This window comes from Thamnophis elegans, chromosome 16 (genome assembly GCF_009769535.1).
Source record: "Thamnophis elegans isolate rThaEle1 chromosome 16, rThaEle1.pri, whole genome shotgun sequence".
Lineage (NCBI taxonomy): Eukaryota > Metazoa > Chordata > Lepidosauria > Squamata > Colubridae > Thamnophis > Thamnophis elegans.
Window position 1 is genome coordinate 8391872 of NC_045556.1, and position 22519 is coordinate 8414390.

At 45.5% G+C, this 22519-nt stretch overlaps 1 protein-coding gene across 2 annotated transcripts in view; it reads right to left on the reverse strand.

Moving 5' to 3' along the window:
• Positions 1 to 573: 573 nt before the first annotated feature.
• Positions 574 to 22519, reverse strand: part of LOC116519190 (tropomodulin-3-like) — a 40123-nt gene continuing 18177 nt past the window's right edge. The window contains exons 4-10 of one of the 2 annotated variants that reach the window (XM_032232943.1): positions 13292 to 13414; positions 10791 to 10880; positions 9510 to 9640; positions 7503 to 7610; positions 4863 to 5006; positions 3272 to 3416; positions 574 to 865 (exon numbers count right to left, since the gene is read on the reverse strand). In XM_032232943.1, the coding sequence (XP_032088834.1) occupies positions 831 to 865; positions 3272 to 3416; positions 4863 to 5006; positions 7503 to 7610; positions 9510 to 9640; positions 10791 to 10880; positions 13292 to 13414 (776 nt within the window). In that variant the 3' untranslated portion in view covers positions 574 to 830. Of the gene's footprint in view, positions 866 to 1683; positions 2564 to 3271; positions 3417 to 4862; positions 5007 to 7502; positions 7611 to 9509; positions 9641 to 10790; positions 10881 to 13291; positions 13415 to 22519 lie in introns of those variants that run through there. The other variant, XM_032232944.1, reaches the window with a different exon arrangement.

The following is a 22519-nucleotide window of genomic DNA, read 5'->3' on the forward strand; positions in this document are numbered from 1 at the left end:
ACAAAAAGTCGGATGGGATGGGGGGAATGATCACATCCTATCCAAAGTGCGATTCCTAATTTACAGCTTTCCTGGACAGAATGGTAAGTGTTTCCTAATTAGGAAGTAAGAGCCAAGGGGCAGCATTTCCTATTGAGTAAACCTTAAATCTTCAAAATCCTGGACTCCCCTTTTGCTGCACCTGAGTCCAGTGTGTGCCACATCCCTATTTTAAAATGAAGGATTCCCCTTGCACACTCAGTTGAGGTGCATCTCGATTGTCAACGGCATGCCTATTATGGGATGGCTCTACAAAGGAAGGACTACAAACCTGGCACTAGACGCAGCTTCAGAGAATAATCCAGGGCTGGAAGGGACCTAGAGGTCATCTAGTCAAACCCTGCTCCAGCAGGACATTGTGAGTTTCTGTCTTTTGATCCTCCAGTTACATGACTAACATAGTCACATGACCCACCAAGCCACGCCCAAGCCACGCCCATAGGACTGGTAGTAAAAAAAAAAAAATTAGATTCCACTACTGCTTTGGTCCCAACTCCTGAAACAAAAAGGAATCCACCTGAGGACAGACGGGGCTGGCAGGTTTTCAAATCGTGTATTGGATACCAGCGCTGGTAATATAACTTTATCAAATATATATATATAAAGATACATACATATATATAGATATATATTTACACACGCAACCGTATGAACAAAAAGAGGAATGCTAATTCCAGTCTTTTCCCTTCTATGCAAGTAAGAAGAAATCTTGGGGTGGCTGAACCCCAGGTGAAGAGGTGGGTGCCCTTTACGGAGGTCCAGCATCTCTCCTCTTCTGACGGCCGGAGGGTTTAGGGGTGGTCGCCTTCCACTCTTCTCTTGCGGACTGTCCAGACGGAAGGGACGGAACAGAGGGGGCAAAATAAAAAAAAAAGGAGAGAAAAGAGAGAGAATTAATTTGGCGTGAATTCATCACGTGCCGTTCGTCAGAAGGGAGGGATTACAGATTTTCCTCGATTTACAGCCATTCATTTAGCGGAGAGAGAGAGAGAGAGATACAATCGCCATTTGTGTCCTTCCCGGCTGGTTTCTGACCAACTCAAAGGGGGAAACTGGGTTTTCTTAACAGTCGCTGTGATTTGCTTAACCCAGGGTCAGCAACCCACGGCTCTGGAGCCGCATGTGGCTCTTTCATCCCTCTGCTGTGGCTCCCTGTTGCCTGTCGGCTCCACAATTGATAGGGCTTTCGGTTAGGACAGGTGGAGGAAAAAGGATGCCACACTAGGAGGAGACTCTATGGTGGGGGAACCGGACTTCTGGTCAGCAGAGGGAAAAGGACGCCACGCTAGGAGGAGACTCTATGGTGGGGGAACCGGACTTCTGGTCAGCAGAGGAAAAAGGACGCCACGCTAGGAGGAGACTCTATGGTGGGGGACCTGGACTTTTGGTCAGCAGAGGAAAAAGGACGCCACGCTAGGAGGAGACTCTATGGTGGGGGACCTGGACTTCTAGTCAGCAGAGGAAAAAGGACGCCACGCTAGGAGGAGACTCTATGGTGGGGGACCTGGACTTCTGGTCAGCCGAGGAAAAAGGACGCCACGCTAGGAGGAGACTCTATGGTGGGGGAACCGGACTTCTGGTCAGCAGAGGAAAAAGGACGCCATGCTAGGAGGAAACTCTATGGTGGGGGACCTGGACTTCTGGTCAGCAGAGGAAAAAGGATACCATGCTAGGAGGAGACTCTATGGTGGGGGAACCGGACTTCTGGTCAGCTACAGAATTAATGGAGGGCGGGGGGGCAGCTTCCGGTTAGGATGTTTGTGACTCTTTGAGAGTTTAAGGTTGCTGACCCCTGGCTTAACTGCTGGGGTTAAAAAAAAGGTCGTTAAAAATGGCCGTGACTCATGAAACTTGCTTAAGCAGTTGAAATTCTGCTTCCAAACGGGGGTCGTATAGCGAGGACTGCCTGTAATCCAATGGGACACGGGGGGCTATGCCCCACAGGGACAAGGAAATGGATGGGGGCTGGGATTAAAAGTAAAAACCAAGTTAAGATTTAGTTCAGCTTTCAACGAAAACACCGTTAAATGTTGAAACAAACAAACAAAAAAATACCGTTAGGGTTTTAAATCAACAAAAGGCACCGAGAAGCTCTACCTGGACTCCCTCTTCGCTATCATTAACCGCACCCATTCAGTGGCGACCTTTGCAGGAGTTTGGGAGGCCTGCCCTGTACTTTTCAGCCCCGGGAAAGCTCCCGCCTCTGTACACACTCTGCCACCCATGCTCCACAGCCCTGTCATGCCAAACCACGACACTAGCAGCAGCTGAAGCCGCTCCTGACTGAGCAGGAGTGTTTGTGCGGGAGCAAACGACAGGGAAAAAAAAAAGCAGAAGGAAAAAATTCATGCAAGACTTGTGCGAGGGAAGCATGCGGAGACACAACGAGGCGACCTTTTCAAGAGATTTTTGTTTTTCTCCCTTAGCGCTTAATACCAAGTGGGCAAGAAGAACCTCTCCAGAAAGCTTCAGGGCTGAAGTGACGCAAGGAGATCGGCAGAGATATTAACTCCCAGACGCCAGGCTAAGGACGGAAGAAGGAAGGAGAGCAAAGTACGAGAGAAAGATCCCACAGTCCTGGATTTTGGAGACGCAGAGAGGAGAGGAGAAGAGCAGAACGGCTCTCTCAGACGCTGAAAATTAAACCCCAAACAAAAAAAACCCCAGATTATTATTTTGCTTTCTCGTTCAGAACGGTCATGTTATAGCAGAGGTCCTCCTCCGGGTGCCGTCGACCAGACAATGCCGGCTGGCGGCCCCCCGAAGGAGGGCCTTCTCTGTAGCTGCGCCGGCCCTGTGGAACGATCTTCCCGTAGAGATCCGGAACCTTACCACTCTCCCGGCCTTCCGTAAAGCGACCAAGATCTGGCTGTTCCGGCAGGCCTGGGGCTGTTGATTAATATCCAGCCCCACTTGACTGAATGGATGGTGTATTAATTTTAATAATTGTATCTTTTAAAATGCTTTTATCTTGCTTGTGAGCCGCCCAGAGTCCCAATGGGAGTGGGTGGCGTACAAATTTTATTAAACTTAAACTTAAGGTCTGCAACCTGCAGCTCGGGAGCTGCATGTGGCTCTTTCGTGCCTCTGCTGCGGCTCCCTGCCGCTCAAAATATGCGTCACACCCGCCAATGTGTGACATCTGCCGGCAAACTTGTACTAGAACAGGGGTGTCCAAACTTGGGAACTTTTAAGACTTGTGGACTTCAACTCCGAGAAGAGCTTGTCTTACCTAAATCGTTGTTCTTCGTGATGGCGTTGGCTGCTCTGGTACGGGGTCCCTGCTGCATGAAGTGATACCCAAACTTAAGGATCTTGACGTTTTCTTCAAGCATCTTGGCAATCTCCATTTCTACGGGTGTCCCGAGCTGCTGCCTCTGTCAGAAATCACCCAAGGTAGAAGTCAACAAATGCTGGCCAGTTACAAGAGAGTTGCTTGAAGCGGATGGAGCTTAGGATAGGGAAATCCATCCTCCTTACGGCTTACGTGGCAAGGAATTCTCATTCCCAAGGGCAAAACAAGCATCTTTTAAGGTTAGAAACCATGATAAAGGCTCAAAGACTTGCACCTCATCCGGAGTCATAACTGTTCTGACCGAGGCTTCCCAAGAGCATGAAGCAAAATCCTTGTCCCGACAAAAAACCCCTGTGCTCATTCACATCCAGCAAAATTTTTCAAGGGAGGATTTACAGTCAGAGACCTTATCTGGCTTGGAGAGCTGCCAGGTCGATATCTGCAAAACTTGGCAAGGAGTCTTGGAGACCAATTAAGCGGACTAATTGTCTCCTGCAAACTCCACTCCCCTTTCTCTCCTCTTTTATTTCCTCTGGGAGGGGCCATTCATTGTCCATCTGTGGCCTTACTCAGTTGCCCCTTGTTCTTTAGCTGTTCTCTTCGTCTGGCAACTCTGCGCATGAGCACACTAGGAACAGGCTCCAGCTGTTCTTCTGCCTCACTGATGTCTGACTCTGAAGGCAGCTGATAACTGGCATACGGCTCTGGCCCCCTCTCTGCCTCCGACACAGAGCCCTCATCAGAGCCTTCCCCAGACTCCAGGACTGGCCCAGGTTCCTCCCCAACCTCCTCACTGTCTGAATCTGGTGGGCCATAACAATAACCTGGTTTGTTTTATTTGGGCTTGGATGGTTGTGTGAACCAAACCAGCTAGGTTGAAACACCCTCAGCAAAATGCTTTGGACTATTTAAGATGGCAAGTGAAAGAAGCATCTCATTAAAGCAGCTGTATCTTTTTGCAGTGTAACTTGGGGGAATTATCGCTAACTCACTAAAGCAGCCTTGTCCTTATCGTGTTTCTGAAAAAGTTGGAAAAGAGAGAGGGGCTAGGGCTATGATGGCGAACAGAGTGAGCTCCCGTTACTTGTCCCAGCTTCTGGCAAGTGCCAAGAATTTTGATCCCGTAACCATGGGGCATGCTGCAACGGTCATCTAGGGACATGGTGGCTCAATGGCTAAGATGCTGAGCTTGTTGATCAGAAAGGTCGGCAGTTTGGCAGTTCGAATCCCTAGCGCCGCGTAACGGAGGGAGCTCCCGTGGCTTTTCCCAGCTTCTGCCAACCTAGCAGTTCAAAAGCACGTGAAAAATGCAAGTAGAAAAATAGGGACCACCTTTGGTGGGAAAGGAACAGCATTCTGTACACCACCCTTGAGTCATGCCGGCCACATGACCACGGAGACTTCTTCGGACAGTGCTGGCTCTTTGGCTTTGAAACGGAGATGAGCACCGCCCCCTAGAGTCGGGAGCGACTAGCACATATGCGCGAGGGGAACCTTTGCCTAGGTAAGGTGGACAAATTGAGGTTACCTGGTTATCAATTTTGATCTCTGTCAAGGTTTCGTTCTCTCTCAGTGCCTCTATCAAGGCCAGAATGCCTGCGCCGGTGATGAAGTTGGATTCAAGGTTGAGGCTTTTCAGTGTCCTGTTTGCACGGAGCATGTCCGCAAAAGCCTCGAAAGACAAAAAGAGAGGCAATGAAGTCCACACCGGACTGGATTCATAACAGAAGACGCTCACGCTTCCTTAAATACTGCATAGCAAATGAGAGAAGTAGTTGCCCATAAGTGGCACCTCTCAAAGCTAAAACTGAGATAGCAATAGCAATAGCAGTTAGACTTATATACCGCTTCATAGAGCTTTCAGCCCTCTCTAAGCGGTTTACAGAGTCAGCATATCGCCCCTCCAACAACAATCCGGGTCCTCGTTTTACCCACCTCGGAAGGATGGAAGGCTGAGTCAACCCTGAGCCGCTGAGATTTGAACAGCCGAACTGCAGTCAGCTGAAGTAGCCTGCAGTGCTACATTTAACCACTGCGCCACCTCGGCTCTTATACGGGTCTGTCTCTGGTTTGCAATTCCTTTCTTCCTGGTGTCTTCAAACATTACGTCTACAGAGAGCAGTGGTGGGTTTCAACATTTTTTAGAACCTCTTCTGTAGGTGTGGCCTGCTTTGTGGGAGTGGCTTGCCGGCCATGTGACCGGGTGGGAGTGGCTTACCAGCCATGTGACTGGGTGTGGGCGTGGCCAACTTGTAAAATGTGTTGAAACTCACTTAACAACGCTCTTGCTTAGCAACCGAAATGTTGGCTCAGGAGCTCTAGCATTTGAAGCAGGCAAGTCTTAGAGCTGTCAAGTTACAAGACCTTTGCACCCCTAACCCTTTAGGAAAAAAACCCCCAGGGGTGTTCAAACTTGACAGCTTTAAGACTTGTGGACTTCAACTCCCAGAATTCCTCCTCTCGCTCTTCATCTTGATGATGTGCGGATGGGCGGGAGGAGGGAGCTGGAACCGGTTCTAAACGGCATGGTAGATTGGTGGAACCTCTTCTATAGAAGAGGCTAGAACTGTCAGGAACCCACCCCTGACAGAGAGTCTCAATCATCCAACTCATGGTTATCCCAAAGGGGCTTTTCTGAAAAGGCAACTGGATTTCCTTGGGGTTTCTCTTCCCCCCTCTTTCCTTGAAAACATTTTGCTTCTCATGGAAGAAGCTTCTTTCGTTAGGCTGAAGAACAACCAAACTGAAGAAGCTTCTTGGATGAGAAGCGAAATGTTTTCAAGGAAAGAAAAAAACAACAACAGGAAAATCCAGTGGCCTTTTGGAAAAATATCTCTGCTCCTTCAAACACTACCTTGTTTTCCCGCATGGCCCTGCTTTACAAAATTGGCCTGGTGATCCATTACTAACTTGCCTCTTTCTAAGTTTAAATACGAGTCTAAAATTATTCAGATGGCTTTGTCTGAGCCAGTCAGAAGTCACCAAATGCCATAAGGCTTTCACATCTGTAACAACGCCTCCGAGGTGGCGCGGTGGTTAAATGCAGCACTGCAGGCTACTTCAGCTGACTGCAGTTTGGCTGTTCAAATCTCACCGGCTCAGGGTTGACTCAGCCTTCCATCCTTCCGAGGTGGGTAAAATGAGGACCCGGATTGTTGTTGGGGGCGATATGCTGACTCTGTAAACCGCTTAGAGAGGGCTGAAAGCCCTATGAAGCGGTATATAAGTCTAACTGCTATTGCTATTGCTATTTGAACAGAGTCGGGAAGAGAGAAAGAGTGGAAAAAGGAGAGAGGAAGGGGAAGTTGAGAAGAGAGGGATGGCAGAGGAAAGAAAGGAGGCAGGGAGGAGGAGAGAGGTTGGAGGTGAAATAGGGTATAGTACGGTGCATGGGAAGCAGAAGAGCATATGAAAGTTGTTGTGGATTGATGGTAAGAGGAACTGATATAATATTGAATAATACAAAATAAGTGTGTGTTAAGATGTAACTTTGGGTTATCCATACATAAATAAAAATAAAAAAACTTTTGAAAAAAACAACAACGCCTCCATTTGAGGAATCTGACCAATGGGGGAAAGCTTAAGGAGATTTGGCCAGCCTCCTCTTCTTAAAGACCAATCTGGCTCATTATAATATCTTGGATCACATTCTGGGATCTCCTCCTGCATTCGACTCTGATCCATCAGTTGATTCCCCAAGGCTGGAAGAGACCAGGCAGATGTTGAAAGCATCTTTCCAACACCCACAATCCAGTGGTGGGTTCCGGATCCCTTCGCAATCGGTACGCTGAATATGGAGCTGGGCATCCACCACGTCCATGCACAGTGTGCATTCATGCGCACCACCGCCCTGCGACGCTCCGCGGAGCATCGCGCAGGCACTGTACGCTGCGTGCGCAAATGGGCCGGTTGGGTCAAATAGAGGTAAGGAGAGCAAGTGGGGGGGAGGCTCCAAAGCACTGTACTGGAATGGTACCTGGTGCGCCCAGCAGGCACTGGTACGCCCGTACCGCGGCGTACCGGCCATAACCCACCACTGCCACAATGGCGCTAAGATAAAATGGATGTAAACCACTGTCTGTTGAGTGGGCTGGGCCTCCCTTCTCCCACCTCCCATGATTTCCTATTAAGACACAGATGTGAGTGCCAAATGTGGCTCTTGGCTTACAACGGCCACGGGGTCATTGCTCCGAGTGGCTGCGAGGCTGAAGCTCATCACGTGGGTGTTCATCTCCAGGGCTTTGGCAAATTCTTTTAGAGTCGGGATAGGGATATTCTGGAAGTCAAGCAAAAAAAAAAAAAAAAAAGGTGTGAATATGGACTCAAACTCTTTAAAAAAAAAGTTTCATTTTTCTTTCTCGTCCGTACATTCGCAAATATACATTGTCATAAGTACGATTATAAGAGACATATCAGTGGTGGGATTCAAATAATTTAACAACTGGTTCTCTGCCCGAAGGACCAGCTGGGTAGGCGGGGCTCAGTGGTCATGTGACCGGGTGGGAGAGGCCAACTCAACATCGCTGACGTTGATGGGCGCTTCGCCTTCGCTGTTACAATGGAATAAGGGTTAACGGAAGAGGCAGTTTCTATAAGCAGGGCAATCAAGATGAGGCTAGAAACAACAACAGAATGTTTCCTTCCTGCCTTCCTTACAGGATTAGCCCTGCAAAGTGGAGAAAAACCAAAAGAGATTTCTTCCAACAACCGGTTCTCCGAACTGCCTAGAAAGTTAACAACTGGTTCTCCCGGATAGGTGCAAACCGGCTGAATCCCACCACTGGGATGTATCCATAGAGGGAATATACCAGGCCAAGAATCGTGCGCCACCTGGACTTGGATGTCTACCCTGGTGAGAGGCAAAGGCAGTGGTGGGTTTCAAAAAATTTTCGAACCTACTCTGTGGGTGTGGCCTCCTTTGTAGGAGTGGCTTGCCGGCCATGTGTTCTCGTTCTCTCTCTCTCTCTCGTTCTCTCTCTCTCTCCTTCCTTTTGTCTCTCTGTCCCTTTTTCCTTTTTTTCTTTCATCTCTCTCTCACTTTTTCTTTCTTTTTTTCTTTTTTTCTTTCTTCCTTTCTTTCTCTTTCTCTGTGTGAGTCTGTCTGTCTGTCTGTCTGTCTGTGTCAGTGGTGGGTTTCAAAATTTTTTGGAACCTCTTCTGTAGGTGTGGCCTACTTTCCAGGTCCACTGGTGGAACCTCTTCTAACCGGTTCTGTAGGTTTGACGAACCGGTTCTACCGAACTGGTGCGAACTGGTAGGAACCCACCTCTGGGTAAAGGTAACAAGCATCGAGGTGTCCGGTGAAAGGTAAGAGATAAAAAAGGCCAACCAGGGGTAGAGCTGGCACAAGTGATAAGAACATGAGGGTGAATGTGCCAGGATAAAGGGTGCGACCAAAGGCCTCTTAAAAAGCAAGTAGGGAGGGATTTGTTCCAGGCCGTTGAGATGATCTTGAAGGTGTAACCAGTGGCCTCTTAAAAGGCAAATTGGGAGCAGTTACGATCTACGTCCGTGAAATGCAGGACTTTTAATATTTATCACAATCCATTTAAAAATTTAAACAGATAATCAGGGGTTGCTTTCCTGCCACCCTACACATCCATTTTATTTTACAACAACCCTACTCCTCCTTTCCTCCTTCCAACCTCCCTTCTCTCCCTTCTTCTTTCCTCTTCTCCTTCGTCTTTTCTTCTTCCCCTCCCTCTCCCCCCACTCCTCCTCTCTTCTTCTCCTTCCTGCCCTCTCTCCAATTGTTACTACCCCTCCCTTACTTCCTCTCCTTTCTTCTTTTCCCTCCTCTTCCTCCCTCCTTCCGTTGTTGCATTTACTTGTTTTCTTCTTCACTCTGATGGATTTTCGGGGTGGGATTCCAGCAAGCCCGGTTTCATATTTACATAAAAATAAACTTCCTCTTCCACATGTTATTTCCCATTATAATAATTCCACATATGTCGGACTCAAACTCTTACTAAAGTTAAAAATGTGCTGCTTTCCTTTCGGAATGACGTGCAGGATCTGTGTTATTTGCAAGTTTCTGATATCCCCTTCCAACACACGACAACAGAGGATCAGGCTTGCGAATATGGCCCCATTATCATCCCCATAAATTGCAATTCTATAATTGAGATGGTCTCCCCTGCAAGGAATATTTCAACTCGTTCAACTCGATTCTTACCTTGATGTTGTTCAGGTTTACTTCAACAAGGCTTGGATCGTTATCTTTAACCCTCTGCAAACTCTCTTCCATGTTTGTGGGGTTTGGTGGTTCATCAAAAACCGGGATTACCTTTTCCCCTTTAACTACATCTGAATTAAGGGGGGAAAACATGGATTATAGGCACTGATATTTCCATTACAAGTAAATAGAATAAGAATAGAATAACAGAGTTGGAAGGGACCTTGGAGGTCTTCTAGTCTAACCCCTGCTTACACCACCCTAATGTCCCTGCTAGGAAATATTTTGCACAAGCAGAGGGAAGTCCTACTTTTATTTTTCGGGTTCATATGGCTAACTGTAAAATTTATTAGCAATTACAACAAGATTATTGTTATTGTCAACCCTCTGCATGTACTTCATTTGAAGAAGTCGCTTTGTTTTCACTTTTGCTTAAATTTTTTAATAGAACCTTTCTAGTGATCTCGCTGTTAGAACTTACTATATTGTGTATCTTGTGAACATTGATTTTTTTTTTTGTTTCTTGATGTTAAGATTTGGATATAAATAAAGTAGTAAGTTTAAATCATTTCACCACAAAGCGTTTTAACTAAATGCAGGGTAAATAGTTCTAGAAGCCTATTAAATATAGAATTATGTTGTGAGTGTGCCTGTCTCCTGGACTGTATCACTCATTGTAAAGTACATGTTATGACTTGTATTTTTGTGTGTATGTGTGATTCAATCTACTTGTTTGTAACAATAAAACATTTTAGAAAAATAAATAAATAAATAAATATCCGCCCTGAGTCCCCTCAGGGAAAAGGGCGGCCTATAAATAAACTTATTCTAATTCTAATTCTGCTAAACCAAATTTTCCTACAACTGCTTTACTACCAACTCAGAAAGTGAATAGCAGTTTAAATAGCAGGTTATTTTAAAAGAGGTATATTTCTTTCAGGATAATCGATTTCTAAATCACATCCTGGGGTAGATTTGTCAATAGTTAAGTGAACAGGACTTCTCCAAATGTTGCCATCCAATTTTTAAATAGGCAGTAAATGAAATTTAGTTCATAGAGATAGCCCTATGAAAGACATTTAATTAACTGGGTTTTATTCAAATTTAATTTAATCAAGCACTGGTTCTGTGCATCTCTTTAGACTGGCTCCACCAATGTGTCGGAGTTCATCCCTCATTCTACTTCTCTTCTTGATCCAGTTTCCATCCATTGCTTTGTGGTGCTGTGGGAAATAGGATGACTCCTGCTTTGTGTTAAGACTTTCAAACTTGGACACTCACTTGTGAAACTTTCATTGGCGACACCGTTGCTGCTTCCCACAATATCCTGGAACTGGGAGCTACTTATCAAGTTGTTCATTCCCAGGATGGCTGGAATTAAAAGAAAAAGAGAGGGGGGGGGAGACGTAAAATCATTATTGCACTTTATCCTTTCACTTCAAAGGAGGGACAAAGGGGCAATCCGCATTTCCCCGTGATTATTTTTGCAAGCCCCAACCTGGTGAAAAAGGAAGGAGAGGGAAAAGGGGTGACCAACAGCAAGGAGGGACGGATTCAGTCAAGAGCATCGTTGGAAGTCCTGAAGGCCAGGATAGGGAGAGATTGCATGAAGAATATCTAAGTGACGACGAAGGGTTGATAGCAACCTGACCACACGTGATTAGTTAATCAACAGGTAATAGCAATAGCAATAGCAATAGCAGTTAGACTTATATACCACTTCATAGGGCTTTCAGCCCTCTCTAAGCGGTTTACAGAGTCAGCATATTGCCCCCAACAATCCGGGTCCTCATTTTACCCACCTCGGAAGGATGGAAGGCTGAGTCAACCTTGAGCCGGTGAGATTTGAACAGCCGAACTGCAGAACTGCAGTCAGCTGAAGTAGCCTGCAGTGCTGCATTTAACCACTGCGCCACCTCGGCTCAGGTAAAGGGATGCGGTGGCTCAGTGGCTAAGATGCTGAGCTTGTCAATCAGAAAGGTTGACAGTTCGGCGGTTCGAATCCTAGCGCCGCATAACGGAGTGAAGAACCAATAATGATGGATACATGGGAAAAGATAGGGGTAAGAAATGTAAAATTTACGCAAGCCCAAAATCTGAGAGAGAATTTTTACAAGATGTTTTATAGATGGCATTTAGATCCCCAAAAATTGCCTTGTTTGTATCCGAACCTACACCCTAAAAATGCTGGAGACGTGATTGTGCTGATGCTATGTATTATCATATATGGTGGACTTGTAAAAAGGTCAAAGCATTTTGGATAAAAATATGGTGGATTATGCAAAATATCTTTAAAAAGAGGATAAAGTTTACTCCCCAGTTATTCTTGTTAGGTATAACTACGAATATATTTGTAAAACCTTTTTAAAACGGAGTGAGCTCCCGTTACTTTTCCCATCTTCTGCCAACCTAACAGTTCAAAAGCACGTAAAAAATGCAAGTAGAAAAATAGGAACCACCTTTGGTGGGAAGGTAACAACGTTCCGTGAGCCTTCGGTGTTTAGTCATGCTGGCCACATGACCACGGAGAGGTCTTCGGACAGTGCTGGCTCTTCGGCTTTGAAATGGAGATGAGCACCGCCCTCTAGAGTCAGAAACGACTAGCACATATGTGCAATTAATAGGAAGACCTACCTCTCCTGAAAAGTCTATATTTCTGGGGAAAATGGAAAGAATGAGGGGGAAAAAAAGGGTGACCAGCAACAAGGGGGGATAAGCTTAGTCACATCAGTGATGAGTCCATTGATGGAGGAGTTGAATAACTAGGTTAGGGAGAAATTGTCATGGAGAAAGCATGGTTGCTAGGAGTTGAGCATGACTGGAAGACACATAATCAATCCACATGCACATCAATTTACTGGAAAGTAAGGAGACAAATCTCTGCCCCAAGTAGCTTTCAATTTAAAGTTTAATGTGAGGATAAAACAGAGAAAAAGGAAGAGCAGGGGAAAATGATCTGCCCATTCTAGTTATATGTATTTTGCACTTAGCTTTGCTAGATAAGAAAAGCTCCATTTTTAGCAATAGCTCTTAGACTTGTATACTGCTTCACGGTGCTTTACAGTCCTCTCTAAGCAGTTTAAAGAGTCAGCGTATCGCCCCCCCCCCAAACAACCTGGGTCCTCATTTTACTCCACACTGGCGAAAAGAAGGACATCTGACCATTAAAGCACTCTGCTAACCCCATTCTGCTGCCTAGACTCCATCCCAGGGGTGGGTTCCTGCCAGTTCTAACCTCTCTTATAGAAGAGGTTCCACAAATCTACAGTGTCGTTTAGAACCAGTTCCAGCTCCCTCCCCTCGCCCGTCCGCACATCAAGATGAAGAGCGAGAGGAGGAATTCTGGGAGTTGAAGTCCACAAGTCTTAAAGCTGCCAAGTTTGAACACCCCTGCGGTTTTTTTTTCTGAAGGGTTAGGGGTGCAAGGGTCTTGTCACTTGACAGCTTTAAGACTTGCGTGCTTCAAATGCCAGAGTTTCTGAGCCAACAAGAGTGTTGTTAAGTGTGTTTCACCACATTTTACAAGTTGGCCATGCCCACCCAGTCACATGGCTGGTAAGCCACTCCCACCCGGTCACATAGCCAGCAAGCCACTCCCACAAAGCAGGCCACACCTACAGAAGAGGTTCTAAAAAAATTTGAAACCCACCACTGCTCCACCCCCACAAGGGATTATGGGGTCGTCAAATGAAGATTTCACGATTTGATCTTCGATAAGCAAAACAATCAAGCAACTCTCCCCCTCCAAACAACCCCTCCCCACCTTAACAAACCCTACACACCTGCAAGATCACACAGTTCTGTGTCAGTGGCGCTTATCAACGCCTCCTCCAGTTCGGGATCAAGTGCCACTTTTTCTTCCACGTAAGACTGTACTGGTTTCTGTTTGGGAATAAAAACTTTTCCTGTTCAAAGGAAGACAAAAATATGCAGGTTAGGACAGAACTCAGTGATTAGCTCAGAACAGGTAGAAGCGGAAGTAACCTGGTACTTCTGTCTGGGACTGTAGAATAGAAGGGAGCTGGAAGGGGCCTTGGAGGTCTTCTAGTCCAGAAGCAGGAGAACCGATACAATCTCAGACAAGTGACTGTCCAGTCTCTTCTTAAAGCCCACGATTTCTGGAGACAAGCTGTTCCACTAGTTAATTGTTTTATATTAACAATTGTGACGAGCCGAAGGACAGAGAATGGAAGGGTTACCTTCCTCCCATATTTGGGCATACCAGGGGTTGTGACTTTAAATATATACCTTTCACCCTGGCCTGGCTGATAAGGAGTCGAGCCCTGTAGCTCAATGGTTAACACATCTGCCTAAGAGGCAATAGAGCACAGGTTCGATTCCCAGCAAGGGTATGGCTAGCTGATGAGAGCTAAATAGCTTGAAATAGATCTATACTAGTCTCCCTTTATTTATTTATCAGCATAAATATAATATATATATATATATATATATATATATATATATATATATATATATATATATATAAAATAAATATAGCATAAATATAACATATATATATATGTCTGTGTGTGTGTGTGTGTGTTTGTATGATATATGTGTGTGTGTGTGTTTGTGTGTGTGTATGTGTGTGTGTGTATGTATGTATGTATGCTACTATATGTGTATTGAGATGGGATTTTGGATGGAAATTCAAGTCCCACCTTAGTCCCATGAAAGCCGGCTGGGTGACTAGGCTCCAGTTACTTTCTCTCAGCCCATTGCACCTCACAGGGTTGTCGTTATGGGGGGGGGGGGGAAATAGGAGGAGGAAGAGGTGCTGGCTATGTGTTACCACCTTGTGTTATTTGTAAAAATAACCAAAGGCGGGATGCAAATAAAAGAAGAGGTTTCAATTATAGAAAGGCAGAAAGGAATACTTTGTAAAAATAACCAAAGGGGATGCAAATAAAAGAAGAGGTTTCAATTATAGAAAGGCAGAAAGGAATACTTATATAACAGTAAAAATAAGTCAACAATAGAAACGGGGAAATAGCCGGCTCTTATTCACTGAATAGGGACGCGGTGGCTCAGTGGGTAAGAGGCTGAGCTTGTCAATCAGAAAGGTCAGCAGTTCGGCGGTTCAAATCCCTAACACTGCGTAACGGAGTGAGCTCCCGTGACTTGTCCCAGCTTCTGCCAACCTAGCAGTTTGAAAGCATGTAAAAAATGCAAATAGAAAAATAGGAACCACCTTTGGTGGGAAGGGAACAGCGTTCCGTGCACCTTTGGCGTTGAGTCATGCCGGCCACATGACCACAGAGAATGTCTTCTGATAGCGCTGGCTCTTTGGCTTTGAAACGGAGATGATCACCGCCCTCTAGAGTCGGGGAACCTTTACCTTATCCTTATTCACTGAATATGTTTGGTCATTTATTTTAAATTTCTGTCCTGAGTAGGAGTTGTTCTCCCAACTCTATAATTGTACTATCTATAATTATACCACATATATACTTCCCAAAATAAAGTGCAAGTATATCTATGTGTGTTTAAACTTTACTTAACTCTATGCATGTTTATACTTATAGGTAAAGGTTCCCCTCGCACATACGTGCTAGTCGTTCCCGACTCTAGGGGGCAGTGTTCATCTTTGTTTCAAAGCCGAAGAGCCAGCGCTGTCCGAAGATGTCTCCGTGGTCATGTGGCTGGCATGACTCAACGTCAAAGGATCATGGAACGCTGTTCCCTTAACACCAAAGATGGTCCTTATTTTTTCTACTTGCATTTTTACGCGCTTTCGAACTGCTAGGTGGACAGAAGCTGGGACAAGTCATGGGAGCTCACTCCGTTATACGGCGCTAGGATTCGAACCATCGAGCTTTCTGATTGACAAACTTAGCGTCTTAGCCACGGAGCCACCGCGTCCCTCTGTGTATACTTATAGGTTGCCTCTAAAAAGCAATTATTTTTTTCTATTTAGATGTATGCACTCAAGCATCCGCCTAGGGACGTACTTATATGTAGGTAGGCAGAATGTAGATATTTTAAACAATAACAAATTAGGCCAGGCTCAATATAGGAAGCAGAATTGCACCAACAGCTGTGGCCCTCCTTATTTAACTCCCTTCGCCATCTGGTTTCTGTTTCTTGTACATTTATTTGCTCATCCTCACAAGCTTTGGCAGGCTCTAACCTGGATTATTATTTTTCTTTTAAGAGGAAATGTCAGAAAGAAAATTTGCAGCATCTGGAATCCATTTCAGCAACATTGCAATTAATGGAAGCCAGCAGAAGATTCAAAGGTTGGCATTTTCTTGGGGGGCAGGGGGAGAGAGAGCCATTGGGTGGCATACAAGTTTCATCAATGGCTGGTGGAACAAACCACGATTAGCTCGAATCAGGAGGCTCGTATCACACCAAGCGCATTAAGGTATTAATGATCAGGGCAGGCTTTTTTTCCCAGCACTTCGACCAAGTGAATAAAACTATATCAGCCTAGATCAGGGGTCCCCAACCCTTTGGACCTCCGGGACCACTAAATTCATAATTTTAAATCTCGCGAATCACTAATATGATCTAATGATTGGGTGGGTGGGTGTGGCTAGGTGGTCATGTGGATGGGTAGGCGTGGCCAACTTGATGTCACTCATATCAAGGGGCGCCTCGCCAGCCTATACTCGCCCTTCCCCTCCCAGCCACTCCTCTCCTCCCTGCTCCTTAAGGCCCCAAAAGGAAGCAGCTGTTGGAGCTAAGCAGCCACCAGGAGAAAGAGTTGGCAAAATGGCTCAGTTTAAATTGGATCTGACTGAGAAGGAGGCTCAGCAGAAGCACCTCACTGAGGACTAGGAGCATAGGCTTTCCAAACAGAGGGAAGACCTGTGGGAGTGCAAGGCCGGGTACCAGCACCTGGAGGTTCAGGGGGCTGAGATAGTCAGCCAGTTCCTGGCCATGATGGAGTCCCACTGGAACAATGTTCCCTGGCTCTTTGCCACCAGTGGTGCTTCCCCTCCAGCCTTCGCCCAAAGCCCCCCACCAGGAGGCCGAAGCAGACCCCAAGTCGGAATTTCTGCCCCCCCTCCAACCCACACAAAAAGACCCCAAATGGAGAGACTCTCTGCAGCAACACAAACATTCATTGCATGTATCCCTCCCAGGGAGCATAGTTTGAGGACCCCCTGATTTAGTGCCATATACAAAATGCAAATAATTTTTCTGCGGACCACCAAGATTTTCTCGCGGCCCATCAGTTGGTCACATCTGAACTGTGCTGCTGCATTTTGTGGTGATCAATATGTTGGATTGGTATCTTTAGGATGGGAGCCAAACATCTGTTTGCATTAGACTGTTGCAACTGTCTCCGTTGTTTTATTTCAATAAAGGAAACCATCGAAGCTGAAACCTCCAGGAGGTTTATTTTACTTTCCCCCCCTCCCCACTATTCTTTGTCTGCTCTAAGTGATCTGTAATCCACCTGTCACTTTGCTAGGAACACGAGAGACTTGGCCAAGGCACATCTGAAGAAATTAAATTTTGAACACATCTCCTTCCCCCCCCCCCACACACACAATAAAACCCTCCCAATATTTCTCAATCTCAGCAAATTTAAGATATGTGGCCTTCAACTCCCCAAATTCCCCAGCCAGCAATTTTAACTCACCGTTTTAAATTTGCACACACACTCTTAGAACAAAGCGAGCGTTTTTAATTCATTCTTCGTTCATTTAATCAAGACTTTCTTGCTTTTCACCTGGACTCCACACAGTGTTATTAGCAATAGCAACCTTCATTGTTGTTTTTGAAAAGCGGAATAAAATAGTAAAACATGTTTTTGTCAGCTCTGTTTGGAAGCAACGTTTCCAGAGCCTGAACGTTTAATTTCAAAGTGAATCAGACACCACAAGCTTCCCCTCATCTGAACCCTATTTAAACACCCAGGTTGGGCTATTGTTCTCTTCCAGATGCATGATTAAAGCCCCTGAGAATGCAATTGAGCTGTTCCCTCTGCAAAATGGGGCCATACCTGGAACATTAAGTTTTGTTTAATCAAAGCGAACGAGATCCCTCTTGTTTGGACCTCACCTCTGCTTGTCTTTAGAGAAAAGTTGAGAATTCCTTTCCAGGTAATGAGCAAATACTTTTAAGGGGAGGAAAAATCTTAAGCTTATTGTTTATTCACTCCGTGGATTAAAAAAAAAAAATCCCTACCCTCTATGGCCTTTGGAAATAATGACTTAACAGTTGGCGGAAGATCAAAAAAAAAAAAACTCTCGCAGATTCTTCCCTCTTGACGCATAACCCACACAAGCGTTGGCCAGAGAGCACATCTGCACAGCCGTTCCTAAACACCATCGACGACCGATGAGTCGGGAACTCTAATCTTATTTACTGAGGAAGCTGCTGCGAGAAACAAGAACCGGTTTGGCTTGCTTGGAAAAACCAGAGAAATACATTAAGATCGCCTCCACACTTTATGCGTTGACGATTTCCGGAGCGCAACGAAGGGCATCCAAGTCACGGGGAGAGAGAGAGAGAGGTTCAAAGTATTAGCATCAGGGAGATCCCCACTGGGCTAACTAGGGTTTGTCAAGCAAGCATTCTGGTTACAAGAGCCAAGGTGGCGCAGTGGTTAAATGCAGCACTGCAGGCTACTTCAGCTGACTGCAGATCTGCAGTTCGGCTGTTCAAATCTCACCGGCTCAGGGTTGACTCAGCCTTCCATCCTTCCGAGGTGGGTGAAATGAGGATCCAGATTGTTGTTGGGGGCAATTTGCTGACTCTGTAAACCGCTTAGAGAGGGCTGAAAGCCCTATGAAGCGGTATATAAGTCTAACTGCTACTGCTATTGCTATTAATTCCTTGTATTATGCTGAACCACAAACCTGAGTCAGCTCGAATCAAACCCAAACAGAAATGAGATCAAATTCAGCAACCATGAGCTGGGTTCATGGTTTATAGCTAGGCCAGCGATGGCTAAAAATTTCCGAAGTGAGTGCCCAAAGCATGCGCATGCGAACTCTCAAAATGCAAGGCATGTGCGGCCCTCGCATTCCTCCTGCCCTCCGCGCACACACACACACGCACACACACACGCAGCCTGCGCATGGACGGCAAAGACGCAAAGAGCAGCTGGCTGGTGGGAGGTGCGTGCACATGCGCAGTGGAGCTGAACTGGGGCGACAGCTTGCATGCCCACAGAGAGGGCATTGTGTGCCACCTCTGGCACCTCTGCCATAGGTTTGCCATCACGGAGCCAGCTTCAGACTGAAGCCATTGTAATATTCTACCCTACTATCAAATATTGGAGATAAGGATCCGATAGTTCTATATGATCACTTCCAGATGATATGTCTACTGACTGAGAAAGGGAGAGGAGGTTAAATCTTCTGCAAGCCAGTCGGTTTTATTTTATTTTGGTTTTATTAGCATGCACATAGAGCATGCCGTATTCGTTTTATTAGCACGCCCGTGTAAAGCTTTATAACATTCCCAGGATATTTTCTCTTGGAGGAAGATCCCAAGCCCTGAGCTAAAGACATTAAAGGAGGTTCACAAACAGGGACCAACCCTTACACAAACACACCAAGGATGACAATTCAACAGGGTTGCATCCAGCAGTGCCGTCCTGCATGTGTTGGACTGCCCAAGGAATTATGGGAGTTGGACTCCAACACTTCTGGACAAGCCAGGGTGGAGATAGGTGATCTCAAGGTTAGCTCACAAGTGACTGGCTGGAGCTGGAGGTGTATTTGGGATAGCCAGAGTTGGGAAGCTAATTTCAACAGCACCAGACACCGATCCACTTCCGTTCTGGGCGAGTCTCGGCACACCCTTAATGAGAAGCAATTAAGTAAGGTGGGTCCTTCAATCAATCATCATCCCAAGCCAAGTCAAATCTCTGTGTACAATAGTGGCCAAATGTGTAGAAACCTTTCGGGAAAATTGTGTTTTCTAAAACTAGCGAATCACACCACTTTTTTTTGGGGGGGGGGAGTAGTACCATAAAAGTATATATCAATGGAAAGATAATTTAATCAGGAACATAATGCAATACATTTTATGAAGGATTTGCTATTAGAATAGCAGTTGTAAAGAAGAAAAGGGAAACAAGATATACAAACATTATCACCATAGGAAAAAAAATGAGATATACAAAAATTGTTATGCCAGTTAATACTTGGTTGGGTAACCTTTAGCATGAATTACGGCCTTACAATGGTTTCCCATGGAGTCAACCAAGTCTTTTAGTTCTGCAGCTGTTATAATATGAAACCAAGATTGAATGATTGCTTCTATTAACTGGTTTTATTGGTGGGTCACTCCTGACTAACAAGTTTCTTTAATCGCCTCCATAGATTTTCATTTGGGTTAAGTCTGGGCTATTCCCAGGCCATTCCAGCAGTGGAATACGATTATCTTGAAACTCAAAAAAAAAAGTGGTTATTAGCCCTCAAACCTCAAAAACACACTTTTCCCAAAAGGTTTCCACAATTTTGGCCACTACTATAGCTTTGGAAGTGATGAAGCTGCTTCAGACCAGTGGGATCCTAAGTCAACCAGTGGGATTCTAAGTCAACCAGTGACATCCCAAGTCAACCAGTGGCATCTCAAGTCAACCAGTGGCATCTCAAGTCAACCAGTGGCATCTCAAGTCAACCAGTGGGATCCCAAGTCAACCAGTGGCATCTCAAGTCAACCAGTGGCATCTCAGGTCAACCAGTGGCATCGTAAATCAACCAGTGGGATCCTAAGTCAACCAGTGGCATCTCAAGTCAACCAGTGGCATCTCAAGTCAACCAGTGGCATCCTAAGTCAACTGTTAGAGAGGACTAACAGATGCACTATTAGAGGAACGTGGGAAGCTGAATTCTGTGTCTCATCAGACATGGTCCATCCAAGCTAATATTACCAACGAGGAGCAAGGTTGTCCGATTGGGGTCTCGGGCCAGGTTTTCCCCCATACTCTACCCATCTGAGAACTCTGCGACCTCTTAGCCACAAAGCTCCCCTTGTCAGTTCAATGAAAATTTACATCATAAATGCCAATCTTGTGAAAGGAAACTCTGTTGCTTCGGCTCCCTTCGCAGGCCACAAAGGCTCATTGTTCCTTTCGCCCCAAATTGGAACAAGAGGCGGAGACGGCCAAGCCACGGTGTCACAGTGGTGGATTTAAAAATAACAATATTAAATTATTAATAATGTTAATAATAATAATACATATTAGAATATGTTCGGGGTAAACTTTATCTATTGTTTTTTCTTTTTGAGATGGAAAACTGTGCTGCAGAATGGAAATATGTTTTCTTGAGCCCCCCATGTTTCCCTTACTATCTATGTTGTGCTCCCATCACGGGCTTCATCCTGGCCCACTTATGCATCTCTTGACTTGATTCTAAGCAACTGGCTACAGGCTGCCTGGCCCTCTTCCTCTTCCGCTTAGCCAGCCCGTCATCCAGGGGTGGGTTTCAACTGGTCTGCGCGGACCGGTTGGTCGGTGAACCTGGAAGTAAGTAAGTAACTTACTTACTTACTTACTTACTTATTTATTAGACTTATATACCGCTTCATAGGGCTTTCAGCCCTCTCTAAGCGGTTTACAAATTTTTTAGCAAATTGAGTCAGCAACTTGCCCCACAGTCTGGGTCCTCATTTCATCCACCTCGGAAGGATGGAAGGCTGAGTCGACCTTGAGCCGGTGAGATTTGAACTGCCGAACTGCAGATCACAGTCAGCTAAAGTGGCCTGCAGTACTGCACCCTAACAACTGGGCCACCTCGGCTCATACTTCCGGGATTGAGCCGACGGGCCCACCAACTCACCCGCGCTCCTTACCGGTCTTTGAAGGCTTCTGCGCTTCCACGCAGGCGCATGGCACATACAGCACCTGCACGATTCTCCGCGAGCAGCTGGAGCATCGTGCAGGCGCTAAGACGCATGCGTAAACTGTGCGTGTGCACGAGGACGCCGCCGGCCCCGTTCCAACCGTACCGGTTGGAACGGGATGAGCAACCCACCACTGCCGTCATCCTAAACCTTTTCTAGCCGTGGAGCTGTCGGATGGATCATTTCTGTCCATCCAAATTTGCTTCCTTCAAATCTGCTTCCTTCTTCATGTGCAGAATAAAAGGCAGGCTAGACTAATATCATACTCTCCATCTCAATTTTGCCATATTATATCCATGAAAGGGATACGGCTGGATATAGATAGATAGCTATTATTGAGTCCTCTGCCTTTTTATCAGTTCTGCATGCTTTCCGTGTTCTGGATGTGCCATTTGAATATTTTGATGATTTTTTTTCTTTTTTTTTTGTATACTTAATAGACACCACAATAACCTAGGGTTAAAAAAAAAGAAAAAAGAAAAAAAAGAAAAAAACCCCATCATCCCCAGAAAGTAGACTTATATTTATTGTTAACCTTGCATTTCATACCTTCAAACAGAGATCTTATTCCTTCATTTTTCAACAAAGCATTGTTGCCTATATATACCAGTTTTCATTTGTTCCCCTATTAAAATTGCTTATCAGCAGCGAAATATCATTATAATAAGTTCTTAACCTTATACATTATATCACCAGACCTTATATTAATTCTTCATTGTGTCATTGTTAGATTATTTCACAGCATAATTATATCATCATTTACTTTCTTCGATTAAGGCATAAGTATATCATTTTTCATTTCCAAAGTTTTTTTTCCCCCCTAGCCACCGATAAAACAAGTCCCATATCTTATAAAATTGTTCGTCCTCTTGCTCTCTAATTTCAAATGTCAATTTACTCATTTCAGCACAGTCCAATATTTTGATGATTTTTGATGTTTACCAATAACTTGATCTTTTTGGAAAGATGGGGTGTTGGCCTGCTTCCTTTTTAAACTCCAAGGAAGCTTGTATTGCACGCTTTCTGTTACTACAGCCCTTGCTCAGGGCCTACGGGGCTTACTCCCTAGCGCAACTTCTTTCACTTCCTAGAATTAAGGGATTGGACGGGATGAGGGATGGGATGAGGAGCGGGGGCGTCCCTCCTCCGTGGAGGGACTTCCTCTCAGCGTGTCTCTCAGCCCAGCCTACTTC